A 24,701-nucleotide genomic window follows, 5' to 3' on the forward strand; every position below is an offset into this window, starting at 1 on the left:
GTTGTTATCCCAAAAAAATTCTACCCATAGTAAAGTATCATATGTGTTGATGGTGTTTATGAAAGGATGACTACCTCAGAATTTTTCCAGCCTTCTACAGTGCAGCTATTTTTACTAGCATGTGTCTTTTGGCCAGATAGACAATGTGTTGCAGTCACTGCAGTGAATGACCTACGGGAGAGATTCCCGGGCTTAAAATGTTCCCGTATATTTCTGGAGCACTGAAATAAAAAACACATTTAACCAGAGCAACAACTACAAAGTGCAGCTATTTGAATGCGCGATGTGTTGAAATCATTTGCTGAAGACATTATATTATACTGCCACAGTGAAAAAATCGACAGGTTGTAAGCCAGATGTATCAAGTCAGGCCCTGCTTTGCTGGAGAGAACAGAAAGCAGTGAGCCATGACTTTGTATTATCAAAGAAATGTTTTCCTGGCCGGCATTAGATGGGCTTATGATAGACGGCTGTTCCTTCATTTTCCGAAGTGGACAGATGCCAACCTACGTGACAGCTTCTGTCAGTCGAGAAGAGCATGATGTACATTGTCTTTTAGCTGGCTGACCGTGACTCTTGGGATCTAAGTTGTTCCAGATGGGTCAAAGGTTAACTGATTTGGTGAGGCTTGTCTCCGGGGGTCTGATTGGGAAGCTGAAGGCCCTGTGAGTGTCCTCTGTAAAGTGCAGTCCCGTGTCACATTCTGACACACTCATGTTTGCCTTGAGTACCATTGGGTCTTTCTGCCTTGTCCTGAAAAAAAAACAAACCTGCTGTCTGTGAAAAAACTCTCTCCATGTCTAGTCTTTTGTTCTCAGCCTGAGCTGGATGAATACAGTCTTGGTGAAAATACAAGTGGGATGCAGCATCAACAGAGGTGTCTTCCTTCCTGTATCTATTGATTCTTTGTGATTGTAGCCTGTTTTTCTATTTAGTCACTGAATCACACCAGAGCTGATGCGTCGGTGACAGACTTCATCTGGGCTCAGGATACAGACGACCGTGCTTTGTATCTTGTTAGTACACCGTTATGTGACAAATGCACATTGTCCACATGGCTTTTGCTTTGCATCAGAACTCCCTGTTTGTGTGTCATGTGTTTGTTGTTTGTGGGAAGGGCAGGAGGCTTGCGGTGTGCCTTCTCCCCTCCAGCGGAAACCTGTCAGTCCCCCTGGGGAGCTGGGCCCAGGTTTACAGGACAGCTGAGGCAGCCCTGACAGCCCAGCTCATCTCGTTTGGAGCAAGGCATGCCGCTTTGCCGCTTGCTGCCTGGACAGGATTTGTTCCCTTCCTGCCACTTTACATCCACAAGCTCTACATTTAATTAGAATCACTTGTCATGTCTCGTATATCACCTGGGCCTCTTGGTGTCAGCTGTCAGCCAAAGAAATGCGATAGTTATTCATTGCTCTGCGGATGTGTAACAGCAAGGTCACAGGACAGAATGCACCTTGAGCTAACTGTACTTAATGTTTACGTTTGGCTGCACAGCGTGTGTGGTGTCAAACACAACTGATTTCTAAAATTAAGCTCCCATTTTACATCCTCCACAAAAGAGACCATTCAGTTATTTGTGATGTTACAGTAAGCCACATACCAAATTGATGGAATCCAGCTCAAGTGCAAAGCTAATGGCTGTCGATGAGTGGGCACTGTAGGGTTGAGTGGACTTTTAGAGGCTATTAGTGGCCTTAGTGGGTATTGGCTTGTGGTGTGGCTTGGACTGTCTTAGATTCCTTTCTGTAGAGCTGGATGAAGCCCAAAAAGCTTCACAGTGCAGAGGTAACCAGGCAACCATGTGGCTTCAGGGGCGTTGCAAGCATTGCTTACACGAGACCCTGTGCCAAGATAATGCATACATGATGGATGTAATAACCTCTGACCCGTGTGCACATCTGTGCGGTGCTTGCATTTTTAACTACTCATCAAAGATTTGTACTCTCTGGACACTCACCTGCCTGTGTCTGGTGTCTGGTGTCTGTGCAGACAGCACCGTGTACCATGTTTGCTTTCGCTTTGATCATGTTGTCCCTGTCACTTTAAATGGTGATGTTTTTTTTTTTTTCCCTTCTCTGGTCCCTCTCTTGTTCTCTGTCTCCGTCTCTGTCTGTCTGTCTCTCTCACTCTCTCCTCCTGCTTTAACAGCCTGGTTATATAACTCCCTTTTCTTTCTTTGACATCCCAGAGCTCTTGCAGTCAGCTGACAGCACCCAAATGTCTGCTGGTAAACACACTGCTTTCTGTCTTTTCTCTCTCCTGATTTCTTTTTTCTTCTCTCACTTCCTCTTCACCCTTCCTACTCCTCAGCGATTAGGGATTGATTCTCTCCTCTGTCCCTCTGCCTCCTCTTCCATTGGTTGGGCTCCGTATCCCCAGGCCAGTTTCCACATATTAGCACCCGAGGCCAGGGGAGGCGGGCAGATACGCATTGCCTGCCATGGCCCATGGATCCTGCAAGCCAGTGAAAAATGTGCTTTGGAGAGGCAATAAATTGCATCCAATTTAGAGATGAAGGCAGAAATAAATTTCTCTTTTCTGAAGTCTGAAGAAAGGGAGAAAAAAAGCCCCTAGATAATTTGTGTTCCATCTTTTTTATGTGAAAATTTCTTTGAAATATCCTTTTTGTGTTGTTCATTTGAATTCATAAAATAATTATATGTCTACACTTTAGATTGCCTTTTTATGTTTCAGCAGGTTATGGAAATAATTATTCTTGTCTTCGCTGACATGTTTTGCATCTTGCTTGAAATGTGTTTGAGTCAGAGGAGACATTTTGAAAAAGAAACATTTATCAGACATGATTTGGCACACACACACACACATACACACACACACACACACACACACACACACACACACAAGGCTCCCCCCTCCCCATTCTCATCATTGCATTATCCTAAATGAACTGTCCAAGAGGCTTAGACTCTCTCAGCTCAGTGCTGCAGAAGTCTGGGAGAATAAGGGAGTGTGTGAGGTAGTCTCAGAAATGATGAAAGGGAGTGCCTAGTAATGACCGCATCAACTTTCTCCCTCTCCTGTTCACAACCTGTTCTCCAAATGTTTTCAGAAACCTCCATCACTCCTTCATGGCACCTCCGTAAATGGCTCCTGAAGTAATGAAGGACTTAGGAAAAACACTTCAGTCTGTAAAGCTTGCATCAACACTATAAGCCAATGGAGAGCCTAACACTCATTTTCCCCGTGGTGATGTGCAAACCTCCTATTAGTCTCTGAAGCCCAAACTCCAGGCTGAGATGTTTCCCTTTGTGTTCAGGTAGAGAGTGTTGTGTGCCAGTGCTTTCCTGTGTATTACCCGGCCTGCCAAAAAAACAGTGGAAGAGACATGAGGGGGATACACTCTGGAGAATTGCATCCCATTCTGTTTTTCTTTTCTCTCTCTCTCTTTTTTTTTTCTCTCCAAGAGATGTTTCGTCTCAGTTAAAAGGCTATGTTTCTCAACACCATTTCAATGTGCTGACACCCCAACTGTGAGGTGTTGAAATTGGCAAAAAACATTGTCAGTGCACAGTGTTGTGGTGTCAGTGAACTCCAAAAGTACAACATGAAAGGGGTGATTTTGTGTATGTTGGAGTGTATTTACTGACAACATCGCCATTCTGTTACTCATCACTGACTTCACCATAGGAGATGAATAATGTGCAAATGGGCGAAATTCTTTGTTTGCTGTACACTCTGACAGTATTTACTTTGGATCACATAGTAATGTTTTGTTTTGCAGCCAAATAAGCACAAAGAGATTTGCAGAGCTGAGCTTTAGATTGTTTGCTCGCTGTGTTAGATTGTATTATTTTCACACTCTCTGTGAGCATTAATGGAAAACGGATTCATGCTACATGAAAATATAAGGAAATGCAAAATTGCTCTAGCAAACAGCTTTATCTGAAGTTAACACATCATGTATTTTAAGTTGCATTATGTCAACAGTTTTGCTGTCTTGGGGCTGATGCTGCAGTGTATCACAGGCTTGTGCTGCTCATCTAAGCAGGCAGTTAGCTAAGCTCAACTGATTAATAAATAACCATGCCATGGTCTTGGATCAGTGCTCCTCTAATGTGCTCAGACTCTCTGCCTTGTTCCTGTTGCGTCTATATTCCGCTTGGCTTCGTAAATGCAAAGGAGGGGTGGGGTCTTTCTACTGTCTATCAGCATGTCGTAGGGGCGTCTCAGCATGTAGTCATCAAGGCCCGCTGTGGCATGAGCTCCCCTCATACTGCCGTATTTGTCTCTCCACATGGCCAAATGCAATTGGACATGAGCTCCCCGTAGCTCAGCACCCCCACCCTCCCAGCCCCCCCTGCTGTCCTCCCTTGCCTTTGCTTGTGTAAATTATGTAAGTGCAGGGGAAGCAGTGGTGATGAGGCATACAGTAGTGGCATTTCACTAACCAGGGTTGTGAACAGCACATGTGAGCCTACTGGTCCGCCTTTCCTGCCTGGCAGCATGGTCTGCCCGCTGCATCAGCTACGCCAAATGCATTTTTAACTGGGGTTTCCAGCGCAGCCCGGCTAGACATGGTGAAGACGTGGGGTTAGTGGGTTCACCTTACTGACTGTTCTCCAGTTAGGGGCTGACATCTCTAAATGTGCTGTCTGTGTACTGTGTAGCCATGCAGGGGAATTCTCCCTCCACAGCGAAGACGATGCTCTGGCTTTGTGTTCAGCTCTTCTCATAAAATAACAATGGAGTGGCACTTTAAAACGCAGACCTCACAGAGGAGCGGTCGGCTCCAAAAAAGACATGCTCGCAAGACAGATGGACTTTTAAGCTTAAGCTTTCTATGTGTATTTTGTATTTGATATGGATTATTTGATATTTAATTGGAACATCTGAATATCTTACAGCAGATTTTATGTATCAAGCGGCCTACACCATAGTGTTAGATATCTGTTTTTACACTAATTTTTGATTATGTCCTCTAAACATCCTTCTTATTCTTGAAAGCTGGTCTTTTGGACAAAGAATTTGCCATATGTAACTGTATGGCGCAGACTGAACATACTCCATCCGTCCATGTACACACACACACTCACACACACACACACATTCAGGAGCCTTGCCAAACAGAAACTCAGATTACGCAATAGTGATGAAACGAGTCTGAGTGACTATCAGGAGGACAGAGAATCAGTCAACAAAAATTCTGATAATCAGTTTTTCATTTATCAGTCAAAATAGGAAACATTTACTGGTTGCAGCCTGCCAAATAAGAGAATTTGCTGCTTTTGTGTCTTATTTTTGAAAATTGATCTTGAAAATCTTTGGGCTTTAGTTTGCTGCTTGGAAAAAAAACTAGATATTTAATGACATCATCTTGGGCATTTTCATAATTATTTGACATTGTGAGACTTAATTCATTTAACTTAATAAAATTATTAATTGAATTAAAAAAAGTGCTAATTGCGGCGCTACTGTGTACTAGATGTCAAAAAACAAATCACAAACCATATGTAAAGAACCCTCCCAACCACCTGTCATCCTGTCATTTGAGCCACTGTTTACACTTAGAGGAATGACACCTAGCTCATCTCCTCTTACTCTCTGTTGGCCTGTGACTGTGATATGCCACAACAGGTGCCACTCACCTGTCGGATACAGCTGCCCCTGAAACAACAGGTCCTCCTACCTCTGCAGTCTGACCTAATGTACTCTTAAGTCCGCCTTACCTGGCTAATGGCCAGCCGTAAAAGTTGCTCTGTTGTTGCTCTGTAGATTGAATAGGCGGTAAGTACCATCTCTGTCTTTCTGATCATCCACACGGTCTGTGAATTGCTATAAGTAAGTGTGTCCCATCTGCCAGGCAGAAATCAATAGGCGCTCTTCACGCGGCGCTGAGTTTGTCTGGCTTCTGAGGAATAATTAAAGAGCCAGCTTGCTGCACACAACCATGATGACTAATGCTGTTTAAGGAATGGCGCTCTTACATAAATCAATAGCTCTTATTTCTCTCTCCTCCTTTCTCTTTTTTGCACTCTCTCTCTCGCTTTCTCCTTTCTCTTGTTCTTTCTGTGTGTGTTTGTGTGTGTATGTGTGTGTGTGTGTTTATGAAGGCAGACAAAGTTCTCCTTTGTGCTTGTAGGTCAGTGTGTCACTGTGCCATGGCCATGATGCTTACGCATTTTGACAACCTCTGAGTGGGGGGAAAAAAAACAACAAAGTAACTCTATTCCCTCCAAAAGCAAGGCATACGCGGTAGATTCAGTGGTTTTACATGGACATGCTAACTCTCTCTATCTCTCTTCCTGTCTGTGGCCCTTATTAACCCTGCATACCCTGGGGTCAAGGGCAGAAACAGAAGAGCATGCCTTTTTTTTTTTAGGCTTCCTGTTCAAGTCTCTGCCACCCAACAACAGAGAGGCAGAATAAATATGTGTGAAATAATGCATGGTTATGAGTGAGCGCCATGCACACCTTTCCACCATATTAGGTTTTCATAATTGAATAAAACATGGAAGTGCTCTGAACATCCCCTCAGAGGGAAATGGCAGTCACTAAAGCATAGAAGCCAACTCAATAAAGAATTGCAAATGAATAAGTGATGAGGAGCAAACGAAGTGTGGTATATGAGAACAAGGAGGTGATTTACTCTAAAACAATATTTGAAACAGCAGGTGAGTGAAGGGCAATAATTACATTGTAAAAGGAGGGTGGTTTTTGAAGTCGTCAGCCTCATATGAATTACTGCTGGCCTTTGATTCGGGTCTGTCAATTTTTAAACCTTGCGTTTTTGAACTAGACAGAATATAGACTCAAATCATATGCAAACATGACCAGAGAAACATCTCTGTCAACCATATTTTCACTTGCAGACATTGTACACACGCACACACACACACACTCACAGAAAGAGAGGGAGACAGAGAAAAGCTGGGAAAGGAGGTACGCTGTGAAATATCCTGAAGGTCCTTGGCAGCATTAGAGAAAGGCCTGGGAGGTTAGGAAACATCAAATCAATGCATTGTAATGTGAATTGACTGCTGACTTTGATCATCTGCCTTGGGAGTGCTTTAGCATTGAGTGCTGTCACACTGGCTGGGTTAAGCAAATATGGCATGGGCTGAAATGGAGAGAGATGGGGAGGAAGAGACAGGTTAGAATGGAAGTGAGAAAAAAGGGATATGTGATGCCTGGCTATCATCAGAGAGTAATGGGCACATTAAAATTCAATGTCCGCTTGGTAAATGGCATACTGTGGATGTTATGCATACTTAAATTGATTCATAATTGGAGATAGTGAATGCATATATATTAATGACAGGAGGAGGTGCTGGCCCTGTTTCTTAATAGAATAATCACATATGTACCGTTGTCTCAGAGTGTGGCATATTTCTTTAAAAAGACTGTAGTGGTCAGAAAAAAAAGGAAAAAAAAAAAAGATTTTAGCCCAGACTCAACTGTATTGCTGTGCAGACAGCTGATACCCTCCTCTCACCCCCCTCCAAAATGATAGGTCAGCCCTGCTTAGTGTCAGAAGCTGCTGATATCCTAGCTCTGAAAGTGGAAATGCTCTTAAGCCTTTCTCCTATAATGGAGTGGCCAGTCTAATCTTGCCCTCTCTGAGTGAGAGCAGGTAAGGAAGGGAGTTTTTACCACAACACTCTGACCTTTGCTTTGGCACTAGAGTGTCCAGATTACAGAGCAGTGCAAGAGTGGCATCCTTGTCCTTTTTCTACTGTCCCTCAGCTGCAAGATCCAGTTTCCTCAGGAGGATGGCCCTCTTACATAAGGCACAGAGAGGGAGGTTTTTGTTTTGGGTCTGAGAGCCTTGTTTAATCTGCTCTTAAATTGTCGTATTTCAGATAAAAATCTATAACTGGGACTGTTTAAAACTGTTAATCTCATCAGTAGATTAATTGTAAATGTTTGCCCTTAATCCTCCTATAGAAACATACATACTATAGAAAGAAAATTGAGAAAGATGGATGGAGAGTGCCTATGACAGAAAAACACAGTGCAGTTATGTCACCGTGAAAAAGAAAACATGAGGGAGGGCCGATACTGTACAGGAAGAGATAGATTCCTTGAGTCAAGCCGAAGCAGAAAAGAGAGGCCCAAAACCTCTCGTCACTGTATGAAAAGAATAGCAAGACGACCCGTAGGTATTGGGCTACTAGGTGCATCTCCTAACAAGCTGACTGTTCAAAGGCTTTTTAGTGCTCTAGAGAACATGAAAGGCATGTTTAAAAATTTAAAAGCCCGATCTGTTCCAGTGCTATGGAGCGGCAGAGGGAAGCAGATTTTTACGTCGCCATAATTCCCCAGTTGCTTGCTTTGTAAATTAATTAAGATGTTTATGACAGCTGCTTGCACCTAATGGAATGCTTATAGACTACGCTATTAATTATTACTGCCGGCCACGGCTGCAAGCTTTCATATTGCTGAGAATGTATGGCTGCGGTTGCAGTATAGATGCAGTCCCAGCCTTAACCTCAACCCCGTCTTGACTTGGTGATTACACTGAGTGTCAGTGGGCTGTCTGTGCATATGTCGGAGATGTCTGTTAGGGCATTTCTGTCTTCTATATGCTCTTCCTCCTACATGTCTGGCCGAATACATCACAGTGGTGACAGTTGCCTAAAATATAGTGTAATGTTAATAAAAAAAAACATTTATTAAAATGGGCTGTATTCCACACAGATTGCACATTGAACACCATCGGGAAGGTCAGTAGTGCCTTTGTTATAGGCAAGCATTGTGATTTGCTGATGCTGATTGGATGTTTCCCTTGTGTAAAGTACAAAATCCCTGCCCTATGTCTGTCCTCTCTGTAACCTGGCCTGGCTGTAGGATGTGTTATCTTGCTGTGCCTCATGGACAAATGCCATATTTTTATTGTGCAACATTAGAAGTGTATATTAGGATTGTCATCTTTCTACCCGTTAAACCAACAGACCTTCCTGTTACCTTGTCCAGTTGTTAGTGTGGGGCACTTGTACTGTGAACTGTAACTGACCTCGTGAGCCTGCAGGAGGTTCAGCAGTTTGTTCCTGTTGGCTCTGGAGTGGAGAGTCATTGTGCTTTCAGTAAGAAAGAAAGCATAAACAACTCAACTGCTATGCCTGTGAGTGTGCAAATGCTAGTATGGCTAATTATAGTTCTGCTTTCATATGACTTCACCACAAGTTCTTTCACTGACATTGTTATGCAATAGCACAAGAATAACCCCATTGACAGCAGGAAGCTTTGTAGCAGCAAGATACAGTAGGCAGATTTCTTAGATATAAATTGTGCATACGTCTTAAATTGCTGTATGAGCTTATTGTTCAGCATCGGTTGTCGGTGGAGATCAGGTCAAGGCATCAATAAGTAAAAAAGTATATTTCCTGTACTGTATTTCAGCACTGTTGTGAAGCATTTCAGTTTTTTTTCTTCTGCTGTATGCTACTCCACTACAATTCAGGGCTAAATATTGTACTTTTTACTTCTATATTTGACATTTTACAGGTTAACAGCCTGTAACCACAAAATGAAAATAGTATTTAAAATTGTGTTTTATTCACATCCTTTGTAGGGTATAAGTGTTGCTAAAAGTGTATGAGTCATAATAACAATATAACATAACATAAGGGAAAAAAAAAACACTCTGGTTGAATTGGTCTCAACCACCAAAAAAAAATTGCAACCTGTGAATGGGTCTCGTAAGCAGACGTTTTGTTTAGAGGGGCCACAAACCAAAAAAAAAGGTTTGGAACCACAGACATATACAGAATTATTTCAAAATGAAGAACAGATAGGATCCCTGTCTAGTTACAGTGTTGGTGGAAAGTATCTGTCACAGCCCGCGCATCCAGGCAGCGCACCCTGTGGCGTCACGTTACCCTGGAGTCAATGGGACAAATAAATAACGCAAGACAACTGTTGATTACTCCATGTGAGGTACGTTTGTATCCCTGTATCCCCGCAGAAGGGAGGCATCATGTCTCTGCTCTGCAGAGCTTTATCCCGTGTTATCCTCCGATTACATTTACATAGAGAATGCAGCGGGGAGGGAGAAGGCAACAAACTGAAGCACACTCCACCTGCACCACAAGAGGCGATGTGTGAAATATGTATTCAGTCTTTCATCAACCTCTTTATCTGCTACGCATGGATTATCCTCATGTGTAAAGTCCTCTGTTGTGTTAGCTTTGAAAAAGGAGGAGGAAACTGTGATCTGTGTTCTATTAATCATGGTCCAGCTCCATGGCTGTCCCGTTATCACACATGTGTGTAATTACAGGGTATTTGTGCTTTAAGCATGGCTGTGTTGCCTGGAAATGGAAGAGTGGCTCCACTGATGAACTCCCTGCTAATAGGACTACCTTTGATCTGCATGGAGCATGGAGGGCTTACAGAACTCGCAGGTTTTAATTATGAAATACATGAAAAATAGATGCTGCACTAAGTGCCGACCATGACTGCAGTGAATCACAGTAGCAGCGCACTTGCTAGTTTGCCTCTGCCTTTCCTTCCTTTATGTCTTCCAGTGCTCAGAAATACCTCAATCCCTATCTCTCTGACTCAGTTCGTTACTGCGGAGAAGCGAAAAAGACAAGTCCATGATATTAATTAGTGGATTGACAGACATGTAATTCATCTCAGAGGAAGTTTTCATTACATGCGAGGCTTCAGAGGGGCAGTTTGGCTTATTGGCAAGTGCTAAGACCAGACCTAATGGGGCTGCAGTTCCCTCCCTTTTGAGCAATTACAGCCAAGTCCTTATCAGCAGAGCCACGAGTCCACTGTTGTGGGACCTCGACTTCCAACACACTCACATAGAGTGATCCTTCCCCATAGACCCTTGTTCATTAGACAAGTGCCTGCTGTACTGTGCTTTACTGGATGAGAATTGAGACCGAATGAGTGATGGTAATGAAAGGGTTCCAATATATTTCTGAGTCAGCCTTTATAGAGTTGATATTAGCTGACATTAGTTTGTCATCAGAGCTCGAGTCTTCTCTCCCTCCAGGTGATAATACAAGCAGGCCTGTGTGTACAGTCTATTGACAGACCTGGAAAGCTCCTGGAACAGATTGTCACTAAGTGTCAGAGCACACATCAACTCACCTATTCAAATCCCATCTTTTGTAACTGCTATTCTTGAGATGATGTGAAATGCGTATTGAGCTCGGACAGAGGAGTTGAACAATCAAATCTTGAGCAGCACTTCATCTCTTAAAAATGACGTATTTAGCAAAATCAGTCTTGCACTGTGGTTTCCTTAAGTAGACGGCCTGTGAATCATCCTTTGCAACCGCACATAGAAACCAAAGATAGAAAAACAAAACAAGTCAAAACAAGCAATTTCAAGCAACCTGTAGATCTGAGATTGCCTTTATCTAACTGCAGTATGTTGCGCATCTTGAATATTTAAGCTCTTCTGAGTAGGTTAGCCCAAGGGGGAACATCTCTATTGGCCAACTCTATAACTCTTACAAGCCATTACTGTAAAAAGTGCATAACTGGAGTGTCTGCCTCAGGAGCTGTGGGTTATTGTATTCCCTCTTCAGATTTCAACCTGTGTTGGGCTAAGGTAATATATTGTAATGTGAATAAAAATTCACAAGTATTGTCTCAGGGGAGCATTACTGTTGTCTACTAGAGAGGTAGACCAACCTCAAACCTCTACATTATAATAATGGGAATTGCGACATATTTTTCTGTATACATTCTGTAGATAAAAAAAAAAAATACAGAAAGGTCTAGATTATGTTTTCATGTAATTACAGCACTTGAAAGAAGTCCCCCTTTGAGTATCCATTTCAAATCTATGTAGTTAAAGCCTTTATATATATAAAGTGTGTAAACACAGCCAGTGGTGGGCCTATGCAGATTGCTGCTCACTATAGCTCAGTAACAGTAAAGTAAGCCAGGGTGGTCTGCTGAATGTGGTTTGTCTTTATTTATGGTGCGGGCTGAAAGGCTCTTGGGTTTCATGTGTGGTTGAAGCTGGATCACTGGGAGATTACTGCTTGGCTGGGAACCGCCAGCGCAAAGAGCACACAGAGGCCTGCCTGTGCCCCTGGCCTCACTTTGACCAGCGCCCAGGGCCTTCCTGCATCCGTCAGGCCCCCTGGGACCAGCTAACGCTCAGGAGTATTGCTGTATAGTACAGCTGGAGCCAGGATCAGAGTGAACAACACAAGAGCAGCAGAAACCCGAACATTTTGGCTTTTCTCTTGCACTGCTGTACTGAATTACACAACAAAACAACTGAATGGAATGCCTCAGTGGTTTCTGATTGAGCTGTTCCTTGTTTAGCTTGTAGATGTTTCCTGAATTTTACAGCCTTTGCCATAGCCAACTTTCTCTGGTTCTCTGAGCAGGTTGCAGAGAGCACAATGATAATTATTTTTTACAATAGTGGTAATAACCATTCTCAGAGTTGTCTTTAACAGTAGAGCTGTTGTTGCCGTGTTAGAGCCTTGGACGTTGTAGGACAAAAACGTTTTCGGCGATTGTCCTTTTTTTAAGCTCTCAGCTAAGTAAACCTGTGCAGCAGTGTCTTACCAATAACAATAGCACTTATCGCAGTGTTCCCTGCGGTACAATTAAAATTCCGTCAGAGTCTTCAATCTGCCTCCCAGCCATGCCTGCTGTTTCTCGGCCCTCCTGGGCCACGTCAGTTCCTCTGCTGCAATGTATAATTCACGAGCCACCAAACAGCGCTGAGGAACTCACCTGGAGACGCACAGGCCCAGCAATGCAGAACTGCACAGGGGGAGACATAGTACATGAATCTGGGAGGCATTTGTAGGAGGTGAGGGGTGAGGCCTGACATGGTACCTCGAGTAAGCCAGGGCCTCCATGATCTCAGGGTCACCCTGATAACATCTCTTCCCCTTTGGGATCTTCCAACTTCTTGCCTTTCTCAGTAAGGCATGTAAGGCTTTTATTTTTTCCTGACCTTTCTCCTTTTGTCTTCTGAAAGACAATTGTGGTGTCCTCTAAAACTAATTTGGATGTATATCTTCTATTTGCAGACAATTCCATAGCGATGCATTGGAGTAACCTGTGGAGTCTCGGAGTGGTTGCTTTTAGTTAAAACCAATTAGAAATGACCAGAAATAACAGCGCCTGGAGACAGAGAAGTCATTTTTCTCTTGAGCCTCCCCAGAGAGTTGGCCTCTCCATGGATTAAGTGTTTTAGTATATTAGGGGGCAGCTGATTAGAATCATTGTGCTTTTTTAATCATTAAATTTTTGCATGTATAGTTTATAGCAGTATAAAAGCTAATAAGGCTAAGTGTGTCACAGCAAAAGGGAGGATTGTTTAAATGACTTTGTGTATGAAACTTGGCCTTCACAAAGACTGCCAAAGTTAGAACAGTGCAGAGGTCCTTGAATCAGCTCATCCATCTTATTTTATGACTTTTGATGAGATGAACATTAATGCAAGAGCAACCTTGCATTATATCTTTGTACTTTGGCAATACTTTATACTGCCTGATCCACTGCTGTACTTCAAGAGTTTTTTTTTTTTTTTTTTTTTAACAAATGTATGAATTGCTGAAGCACTATCTAAACAAGTCACCTACTGAATATTCTAGTTTTCTTCAAGCTTGAATTCATACTATGTTGAATTTCTTATATATACAACTCCATAAATCACAGCAAAACATGTTTCCTAAACAACTGGAGTTGCATTTGGAGCTTTGTGATGGCTAAGAAGAGAAACACATTAATTGTTTCTAATTATTTTCTCTCAGGAATGTAGCAGTAATTTGTAAGCCGGACAGGTGGCAGCAGTCAAAAGATGGACTACTGAATATGGCTACATCTATCATTCTTAAGATGACCATGGCTAAGCCACCGTCATTAACTAGCAACCTCAGGAGTAGCCTAAAATTAACAGTCCCATACAACTGCTGTCATTAAGACAGAACAATAACCAAACCTCATTATTGTTTGATGTCCTTTTTGTATCTAAGAGGCTGTATTAACTGCAGAGGGTGTGTACTTCTAGCATTACCGAGGCCTATGGTATTGACCCGTAATTCCAGTAGGTGTCTAGCCCTTCCCTCACTGGGCCCTCACTGGCTCTTCCTGCAGCTGGGTCTGTTGCACCGGCTGTGTCCTTGTGTGCGGCGGGCGTGCAGCAGTGGCATGTGGAGCAGGCGGCAGGAAGCGAACCTCCCTGTCTCCCCAGACTGAACAGTGAATGAGGATAAGTGAGGAGCGCCAGTCAATGAATCAAGCAGCAGGAAGGGAGCAGCCAGGGGGGGAGTGTGACGTCCCCACGGGAGAGGCCTCGCATTAGGAACTTCCTCGTCTGTGTGTTTCTGGCACAGGTTAAATGGATCGCTCCCATTAGCGCGCTGAGAGGACAGCTCCATTATATGAAGGAGACTGTAACTTTGAATGTCACGGTGCAACAACCCCAGAGCACGCCTCGTCTCCCAGGGAGGCAGGGTGACAATAACCATCCATGATAATCATTCCCTGTCAGGCTTTAAGGAACCTGAAATTATGACGTACAGCCTGCCGTGCGCCTCAGACTTCATTACAGCGCTGTCACTTTGAGTCGCCTGCGATGGCACAGTGTTCCGCAGCCGGCTGCAGCACTGTGGCTGCCAAACCCCAGACTCACTCTCCTCCTGTCTAAGTGGCATGTTTACAGGATGTGTGCCCCCTGCAGATAGATGTGGTGGAGGTTAACCTCTAGTCGCCTGCACAGTTCCTCTCTTCCTCTATAGCATAAGCAAAGTCTCATGAGAACGTGCTGAATTGTTTACCGATGCAAGCGAAAATATGACTGATCAAAGGCCACATGGTGACAACTGTCCCACCTTCCACTGTGACAAATGGTAATGTAGAAATTAGAATTCAGCTGCAACTTACATACAGACAACTGGCTTGCCTTTTAACTTCAGTTTCTATTATTACTTATTTAAATAAGTGCTGATAAAGCACATGGATTTTTTTTTAATTACAGGCGGTCCTCAAGCTGTAAGCATGTTTATAGCAGCCTGTTTGTCAGCCAAGGAGAGCTTCACCTCCAGACTGACCTCTGAACCTGCCATCCAGTAGAGAAGACATGAGCTGGCAGGCATTGCCAGTGTCAGTGCCCAGAGCTAACTCCTTCTTTCTCACCGCCTGACTCATTCATTGGCTTTGTGGCCCCTTTTCATTGCCACCTCCAATCACAGGGCTCTGAATGACACATAGAGGAGGAAGTGGGCCTACTAACTACCCCTCCTGCTTCCTCTAACCTGCATAGCAACAGGCCGAATAAGCCTTTGCTGCAAAAGACAGTAATTGTTTTCACTCTGCACCTGAGGACTTGTTAATGAAGAGAATAGTTTTCATGTTATTGATTGTTTGGAGTTTAGTGGGCGGGAGACAGACAGCAGTTGGTGGTGTTACACACACACACACACACACACACACTGATTCAGCAGCTGCAAGCTCTGGCTGTGTTGGCTGTTTCTTGGACTTAGTGATTTACTGCACATATGTGTTTTTAATTGTTAGTTTTTATTTCTCTCTGTCCATCTGGTTTTATTAACTTAGTAACAAATCTGCTAAAGGTACAGTTTTTGATCACTAGTGGCACTGTGGAGAAATGATTTGCTGAGCTGTTTCCCATAGCATGCGCATGAGGATACACATGTACACCACAAGCATGGGGATGATGCAGTGCACTTTTCTGCTGACTGAAAAGTGTGGCTCTTGTATATTGACAGTTGGTGTCGGTATCACACCAAACAGGTGATGTGAACAAAGGAAGAAAAAAAGGAACAATGGAAGTTTCAAAACAAAGTAGGAAATTTTAGGTAGTAAATGCATTCAAAATGTTTTTTAAGGCCCCAATACTTTGTAATGAGAAACTTACAAAGTCTGTGTAAAATAGTGTAACAGAGTACCTTTAGAGTAAAAAACCTCTGTACAGAAAATTTATGAAGCATTTGGATTTAGTATAAAAAAAATAATTTATCAAGTCAAATTTATTTTGTATTAATTAAGAAATTTAGAGATATATATTCTTTATCCTCATTTTATACTGGATCTTTGATGTACAGTTGAAAATCTGAGTTTTAGTAACATCAGGCTTTACAGATCAGTTCCAGATCAATTTTTATTTCTTGCGTTCATCAGAGAAAGAGCCAGTGACAGCAGTGTGGTCTGTGTGGCTGATCTTGGGCAGAAGCACATGCACATACTGTACATGCACCCTCACACAGGCTTTGTTTCTTTCACTTCCTCTGTCATAAAGATTTTGCAAAGCAAAGGGTTGTTTATAACTTTTAAGATCTCTGGTCAGACAAAGGTACATTGGTTAACACTTTAGAAGCAGACAGACACAGGCATCTAACTGTAATTTTGAATTCTCTGTCTGTTTTTGAATCATCTGTACGTGTTGTACACTTTGTATCAACTGAAGTACCTTCAGATTAAATAATGTCTTTCGTCTAATTGTCAGCAGACTCCTGTTAAATAGTCTGAGAATGTGTGTTTTATGTGTCTGTAATTGCACTGTAAGGTCTGACAAAAAGCCAGGAAAAAACTGCCTATTTGTTATTTGCCTCTAATACAGTTTCCACTAAGCTCACCAGCTATGTTCCTTACATGGTGTAAAAACTTGTTGTACCCATCAAAACAAAGAGCCAGCTAACTGCTTAATACAGGCTTTTACAGCTGCCTTGCGTTGCAGCACCTTGACACCGCTGCTCTTTAATGGACCATCAGCTCTTGCTGGCTTCCATGTCATTTGATTGAAGAGCAGAATTAAGACTGGATTACTGTTTATTTTCTCCTTGCGTAATGTCACAGTTGGACAGAATGGAAGCTTTTGGCCCTGAGCACTGGAACAATGCTAGAGCTCCATCACAGACTGCTGGCCCCTAGGTGACTGTTTTCCCTCTTTCTGCTCAGTGGAGTTGTTATCAGTTATGTGTTTCTCTGTGTATGTCTATAGGAGGCTGAAGGGCGTATTTGTTTTCCCCCTCGTTGCTCTTTGACTCGTTTCCCCTCAAACGTGTCTGAAACATTGTTATCTCCGGCCAGACGCCTTTTTCACAGAGAGTTATTGAATCATGTCAGCTCGCCGTCCCCCGAGTTTCAAATGCAAGCTGTAGAAAAATTAGCCATTGCTTCCGCATGACAAGTGGGATCTATTAGTGTGCTCTCGCCCTGCAAAGCATGAGCATCCAGCGGGCCGCTGGGGACCACGGCTGGCTGTGCGCCCGTCCGCGTCAGGCTCCTGGGGCATTAGACCAATGTTGCAGACAGGAGAAGCAGCCGGAGCCACAGCAAGAACCGAACTGGCTCATTCGATGAGTTGACACCCGAAGGGGCGGGTAAGGGCAGCGTGAGCAGTGGCAGCCCAGCTCCGCCTCAGCCTCAGCTGGGTCTGACTCACACTGGTCAGACTGGCCACTTGTTTGATGAGCAGTTAGCGGCTACACACATCATCACTGCTTGTACCTCATCCATAGTTTATCAGATCTTTTCAACCACTGCCAGTAAACATTTTCTCTCAGACCTGTGTTAGCCAGATGGGGTTTACAATAAACTGGTCAGTTTAAACTATTGGAAGGATAATTTAGATCCTTCCCTTTCTAAGCCTCAGTGCTGTGTTTGCTCATGTTTTCAACCTTACATTTGTCATATCAATCTGTGCCTCTCTAACTTATAATGTGATGATGTACATTTACATGCGTATGCTGTTAAAACAAAGATCCCTGATCAGCGTTTTAGCTACTTTTGACATCAAAACCCTTCTCAAGCTGAAACTTCACTTCATATAAACATTTGGGAATTTGACTGGACAGCAGATTTTTTAAAGATCCATGGGGAACATCTGACCAACTATTTTGGAAGTCAAAATTACAGCATGTCCTTACTTATTTGTATAGATGTAGTTTATAGGTATGCTTCTTCCTCTGCCCCAAGAACTCACAGTTCTTTGTATCATAGTGCTCTGTACATTGTGGTGGTAGATTTTTTATTGTACATTAAATAAAAAGTTGGGATGCTCTTTTTTTTTTTTTTTTTTTTTTTTTAAGGCGAACTATTGCACACTGTTTTTAAGGCTAAGCTTGAAAACCAGCCTCTGCTCTCTGATCAGGTCTCACCAGACAATTCTTAAGATTTTCCGCAGTCTCAGTCCTGATCTTCGTAAAACCAAGTTTTAATACTGTGATCTGTACAAATAAAACTAATTAGTGTTAGCAATTAATTTGGGTTTAAATGATACTTTTGTGCTTTTTCACATACCTTTTTTTTGTCTGCACATCTCTCTTGAAAAGAGGTCCTGATCTCAATGAGACTACCAGTTTAAATAAAGGAATAAGTAACTAACATTGAGGTCAAAGTGCCTCCATCCCGCTCTGGGCCACAGCCTTAGTCATGTGCTGAGGCCCAATCAGCGTGGCTGCTCAACACATTAGCATTCCAAATGTTGTTTGTTTTAGTATAAATTTTCATTCATTGCCTGCAGAGGATGGAGTTTCAACCACCTTGTCGTGGATGTTGATGTAGCATGGCTGTAGGTCAGACACCAGTCTACACACATAATTATCCTGGGCCTGCCACCTCAGTGACCTTGGACAGTGACAGTCTGTTGGACCACAGGGTCTCCTTCTTCATCACCGTTGTCGCTATCAGTCAGCCATAAGCAACGCTCCATGTAAATTATGGTTATGTGCTGAATATGCTACTGCTGTTTTATTTATTTATTTATTTATTTTTCATGGTTCGTTTTTCTCTTTACAGGTATCTCAGTAACAAAGAAGACACACACCTGTGAGTACAAACATTTTTTTATACTCTTTTTTCTATTGCACTACAATTTTAAGGCTGTAAAAATTTCACTTTTTCCTATTCTTAATGTGTAAAAAAAAAAAAAACATATACAGTGGAAATGATAAGATCCTCATGTTTGTGTTTATGTAGAATGTTTTTTCCATCATTGCTTATAAACATATTATTGCCTCACTAGTATTCTAATAAATCAGTACCTTCATTTAGATCTGTGTCATCCACTTTCACTATTTCGCATTTCTCAATCTCCATCCTGGAGAGAATATGATGATAACCCCAGAGAGGAAATTAAAACGCTATGCAGTCTTATGACTGCTTGATAATCATGCACAGTTAAAGCAGACAGTGTGCTGAAGCACCTCTTTGTTTTCTGCAAGGCCTTGCAGCTGAACAACACGGATGTGGTGTTGTGTGGTGGTTTGTAACCTCTGAGGCTGCATTAACTAACAGAGTTTGTATTCTTCAAGTACAGATCATATCACTACAGTTGAAAGATACAGACACAGAATGTGACACGTGTCTCACATGTGAGATGTAAAGCTTCTTTGTGCGCTACAACAATAGTACACAAACTCTGCCTTTTCTAACCATCACTGCCTTTTCAATTCCAGTCTGCTCATGAGGAATTGATGAACAGTCAAACCTGTAGAAATCAATGATTTCCAAGAGATTTGTACTGTATTTTGACATGTGTGAAGTGCAATCGAAAAGGCATGTAAAAACGCTTTTGTGTAGTGCACTGCAGTGTGTGTGTATGCGTGTGTACATCTGTGTGTCTGTGTGTGTATGTGTGTTCATGCCCCACTGTGTAAATGGAAGAAACTAGCCCTGAAGGCTATCCTTTCGCTCTGATCACTCTGATGAAACTTGTGGAGAGGGAAGGCCAGAGGGCTTTTCTGTAAGAGCGGTCGGAGTGTTTCAGATTGTGAGAGGTTGCATCTCGCCCTGTAAAACACCCCGGCTCTTTCTTACATCAGACAGCAGGGCAAAGGATATGATCTTCTACGCTAGACAGCTCTACCTTACTCAAACAGCCGCGTCAAAACAGCAGCATGATTGTGTGTTAAGCTATTTGCTTGTCTGGAGGGGGTATGGAATTTTTTTTTGATGTGTGTGTGTGAATGTTCGTGTTTGTGTCAGGATATCTTCAAGGTAGAACAGAAGTGCTTTGACCCGCCATCCACCACCCCACTATCTTAATTAGTTCGGCGGTAAGCACCTCTACACCGGAAGGGGGCTCAAATCAAAGAGCATGATTTAGGAGTCTTGGGTTCAAAGCCCTGGGCAGAGACTGGACTACGCTGTCTCATTTCAGTGAGAAATATTCAAATCTTGTCCATGTGAGGAAATCAAAGTAAAGCCCCTTAACAAGTAGTTGATTGCTGTGCCTCACAGACAGGAAGTGGCTGTAGAATCTCGTCAGAGCTGTGTGCACAAGGAGTAGTTCAAGGGCCAGTTAATGGTCATTGAGAATGTGGAGGGAAGGTCTTTTTCAGAGAAGCCTGGTGATTATATGGCTGCTGGAGTAATAATGAGGGAGATCACTCTGCCCTACATGGTAATAGTCAGGCTGTAGATCTATTTCTGTTCTCGGAGTGAAAACATTGGCTTCCCCACTACGCCAGTCCACACTTCTGCTTGTAATGTGAGCTTGGCAGTCTTGCCTTGCATGTGTGTGTGCATCTGTGTGTGTGTGTGTGTGTGTGTGTGTGCGTGTGTGTGTGTGTGCGCGTGTGTGTGTTTAGGAGGTCTTCCTAGTCCAACCCGGACCACAGGGATGGGCCGTGTCTCTGACTAACTCCCCACTCTGCCTGAGTGATCAAACTGCTGGAAGCTCCCCGCCATGCCAGTCCCCTCATCAATATAAATTACAGGGGCAGCTGTTCACTGGCAGACTCCTCTCCTTTCCTCTCCTCTCCTCTTTTCTCCTTTCCCTATCTTTCTTTCCTCTACTTTCCTCTTCCATCCACTCAACTGGACTAATCATTAAGCCATCAGAAGGTGAAGTATTCTAGATGAAAACAGATACTTTTATCATTGTGCCAATGACTGTGATGTCCTCTCCCCATTCAGGACTTATGTAGATTTACTGTCTGAGGCAGCACCCTCTCTTCTCTTTCTCTCTGTCTCCCCTTCTTTCTTCATTGCCCACAAGGGGCGGTCCCTCACCGTCACTTTCTTTTACCACAAGGCTGTAATTCTCAGCAAAAAGTCAGCTGTGGTTTTCCTGCATATTTCCCTGACAGTTTAACCTATGCTATGGACTTTCCGTAGCAGTTGATCTATCTCTAGATCTCTCCGTGTCAAAAGGAGGTGACAGCAAAAGGTCGAGGTCTTAAATTTTGAGTTCTTTCTTAGTTTGATGGTGGACACAAGATACGTGCCGTCACCTTCTCCTGCCTCAGTGGGGCTGCGTTGCTGTGAGATGAATTTCTGTTTGGACCTGTTGAGAGAGATGGTGTGGAGCGGAGGATCAGATGCAGCAGCTGATTACACTGAGATTAGACGTCTCACCTCTAATCTACCATCAGCAGTCTGGGGCTCTGTCTCACAGCTCGAATAGCAGAGAGCTAGCTAACACACACACACACACACTCACACACGTAGGTCGTGTAGCCAGGATGCTCTTCCCCGAACAGAGCAGATCTCCTGATTACCTAGAGCTAATCCTCTCTCTCTCTCTTGCAGCTGTAGATGTACAATATACTGATTGTCTGCTGACTGTTCAGACTATGATACACAACAAAACAAAGGCTTGCATATCCACATCAAGTTGCCTGTCTTTTACAGTGTGCTTTGTAAAAGATTAGACAAAACATAGAGGATAAATTGACATTATGCAATTATGTCCAAATAACAGAAACACCTTACAATATTATAACACAATCCAACACAACACCAAAAACTATGTTCTTAAAAATCAGTTGAATTGGACCCTTTCACAAAGGCAATGTTCACTATAATTCAAGCACTATTTGTGAAATGTTACTGTATTTGATTTCATTATATTATATTTTATATTCCCTTTTATTAATGTTTATTATGTGTAGTGTGTATCTGAGTTTAGACTGGGAATAGAGTGGCCAGAGGGAGGCAGTAGTATAAATGTAACTCCGGGAAAGGAGGAAAGGAGACAGACGAGGCTTCCTCTCTTCAGTCTTACAGATACGCAGTAGAGAGTCCCCGTTTTTTCACACTATATTTATCTCCATTGTGGTGACAGACTTCTTACACTGATTGAGAAACATGGCCTTGCTCCTGCATCTTCATTTATTTGCTAGCAGCTTGTGCTGAGTTTCTCTCATCAGAGCTCTGCACTCACATAGTAATAGTACAGCCAATCTGTTTTAAAGGAACCAGATGATTTAGATTCTTCTGCACTGCCTTGGAAAAACAGCGTGCAAAGTTACAATGAAATTGTATCAGTCATTGAGACTAACTGAAAGTTAGAAAGCCAGAGTTTGTAGATTTCACGCCTTTGTGCGTTTGAAATTTCTCTCATAAAAGTAGTCTGGTGCATGTTTGGAACAATATGCTAACAGCATTATTAATCCCAATAATGCTCTCGGTGTTCACATGGCACAATGACAGCTTTTACCCCTTGTAAAGCGTCTGCTTTACCTCTAAATGACATGGCAGATCCCACTTGGATTTCTGAGTTGTAGAATGCACTGGCTCTGTGAGTTGAGGTATTTTCACTTAATCAGACATGAGATGTATGGTCCTTAATAGTGCTGTACATTTCCAATTTAGGAGAATAATATGTCCCAGTTGCTGTCTAATTTTGCTTGGCAACAGGCGCACTCCTGTGGAATCGCCCGGGGCAGTGTGAGTTGTCTCTGCATAGCTCAGTGTTCCATGCTCAGTGGTTGTTTGAAGGTATTTCATCACATTGTTGCCTTGATTCAGCTCTGTGGGGATTTGTTAGTTGCACTCATGTGGGAAGTGCATCCAGTACATTGTTAAGCTATGGCTGATAATGAAGATCAGCCAGCCAGAGTCCCCTGAGCTACGCGGAGAGAGATAGTCTAGTGAGACGCGCAGCACAGACATAGTGGAGCAGGACGAGCACACAAAGCAATACACACAGACGCAGAGGAATCATCAGCACAAAGCATACAACACTGAACTGTGCTGTGGCGTATTAGAGTAAAAACACAGTACAGTAGCACATACAGTACATTAGATTATTATCAAATATGTTATACTCTGTTGTTCTTACAAAACACTATTCCAAGTTTGTTAAATTGGCATTATTATGTTTAAACGTTAGTTGAGCAACATTGCAATCATTTTAATGTTGTTGTCTTTTTGTGAGAATAGAAATTGACAATGCAGGGCCCCACTAAGCACAGCCGCTCTTTCTGTGGAAAGTTATTTGATTCTCAGCATGGTACTAGAACTCGTTGTTTCCTCTTCTCCCAGAGCAACATTGAACGCTTAAATTGACACAATCTTTTTCTCCCTCTGTACTGTAGGTTATGTTTCATCTTACTCTATTTGTTTGTTCCACAAAAAGAGTATTTTCTTTTTGGACATTTGGGTTTAATCTATAATAGACGGCTATTTTTTTTTTTTTTTTTTTTCTGAAATAGGTCAGTGTAATCACAACAGTGAGGGATGGACAGTCACTGTAAAAGGGAAATCAATAGAGCTATCTATTTGTCGTAAACCAGGCCAGCATGATTTTTCTCCATTTTTCCTCTTCTGCCATACTTTTTCCTCTCCAGCACAATATGGCAGGTCCTCATTTTTCAGTAAAAGCATTGTCTGCCATTTTGTAAAATTGCAAATGGCCTTTGAAAATGCACTTTCTTTGCATAAGTTTCTGTGGGTAAGGACGCTTCTTTTTATCACCTCCTGGGGGCCCACTGTGTTTTATAAGGAGGGGAGTTGTGAGGGGAGCTGTAGGGGTGCACGACAGCTTTTTGTGGGGCTGGGGGTGCTCTGCTTTTGTTGGCTCTTAATCTGGTTCTTCTCTTGGTGCCGGCTCTTTCAAAGAATTTGAGCCGGAGCGAAGAGAGGTCTCGTCAGCTTTTCCTCACCCTTTCCCTTTTGTGTCTCACCCAACACTGAAAGGCCCTGTCTCGAGGTGTTGTCAGACCAGAAAACAAGAATAAGTGACATGTGACAAGGACACAATGCTTGGATGGGCCAGCCAAAGTAAGTGGCCCCATCTGCTGTGGGCGATTTCTCTTCTGCCGGCTGTCTGCCGCCTCAGGTGAGAGGGGCCAGGGAACGAGGGCTATGTCGAGATGGTGGCGTTTGCCAGGCGAAGCAGTTGGCATGGCTGGGAGGGCACGGCTGGCCTCACACTCGTCGCGGCACACAGTCAGCCAGGCTTTGCACAAGTGCAGGTTATCCGTCACTCATCAGGTTTCCGATGCCTCATCACTTTCCCATGGTGTGCACACATTGAGCGCAGGACAAGAGTGTCAGCATGTAATGAAAGGTTTGATTCATGGAGGGCGACAGAGGCGGAGGTCATAGAGCTCCTCCAGATATGATCCTGGCTGATGTTGATGGGGAAGCTTTAAGATGGGGGCCATAATTAAATGTCCTTGTGCCATCATCAAGTTCCTCAGTCACAGCCGTACACACAGACTGTCCTCTCGAGTTGATCATTTTTCACTTCTCGCTGAGGTGCAGACTAATTATGCTAAACTGAAGCAAAAAAAAGAAAAAAGTATTATCAGAAATATTCCATTATGTTTTTTTTAGGGTATGAAAATTCTGATGCAACATCACGCATGAATAAAGGCGGGTTAAATTAACATATATAATTTAATTCCTGAACTGTTCACAAGAATGTTGTTGAATAAGCCATGCAACGAGTAAGATGTCCCCGATAATATCACTCTTTTGAAATATCTTGCAAGCACCATTTCAAGATCAATAATAATCATCACGACACATCAAAGAAAAAGAAAATACGTTGG

At 42.9% G+C, this 24,701-nt stretch overlaps 1 protein-coding gene across 1 annotated transcript in view; it reads left to right on the top strand.

The window, feature by feature from the left end:
- The window catches only part of roraa (RAR-related orphan receptor A, paralog a), a 173,440-nt gene that overhangs the window by 98,100 nt on the left and 50,639 nt on the right, over positions 1-24,701 (top strand). Inside the window, exon 2 of the mRNA XM_041037662.1 lies at positions 18,715-18,744. Coding sequence (XP_040893596.1) covers positions 18,715-18,744 — 30 coding nt within the window. The remainder of the gene's footprint in view (positions 1-18,714; positions 18,745-24,701) is intronic.

Source organism: Toxotes jaculatrix, chromosome 5 (genome assembly GCF_017976425.1).
Source record: "Toxotes jaculatrix isolate fToxJac2 chromosome 5, fToxJac2.pri, whole genome shotgun sequence".
Lineage (NCBI taxonomy): Eukaryota > Metazoa > Chordata > Actinopteri > Toxotidae > Toxotes > Toxotes jaculatrix.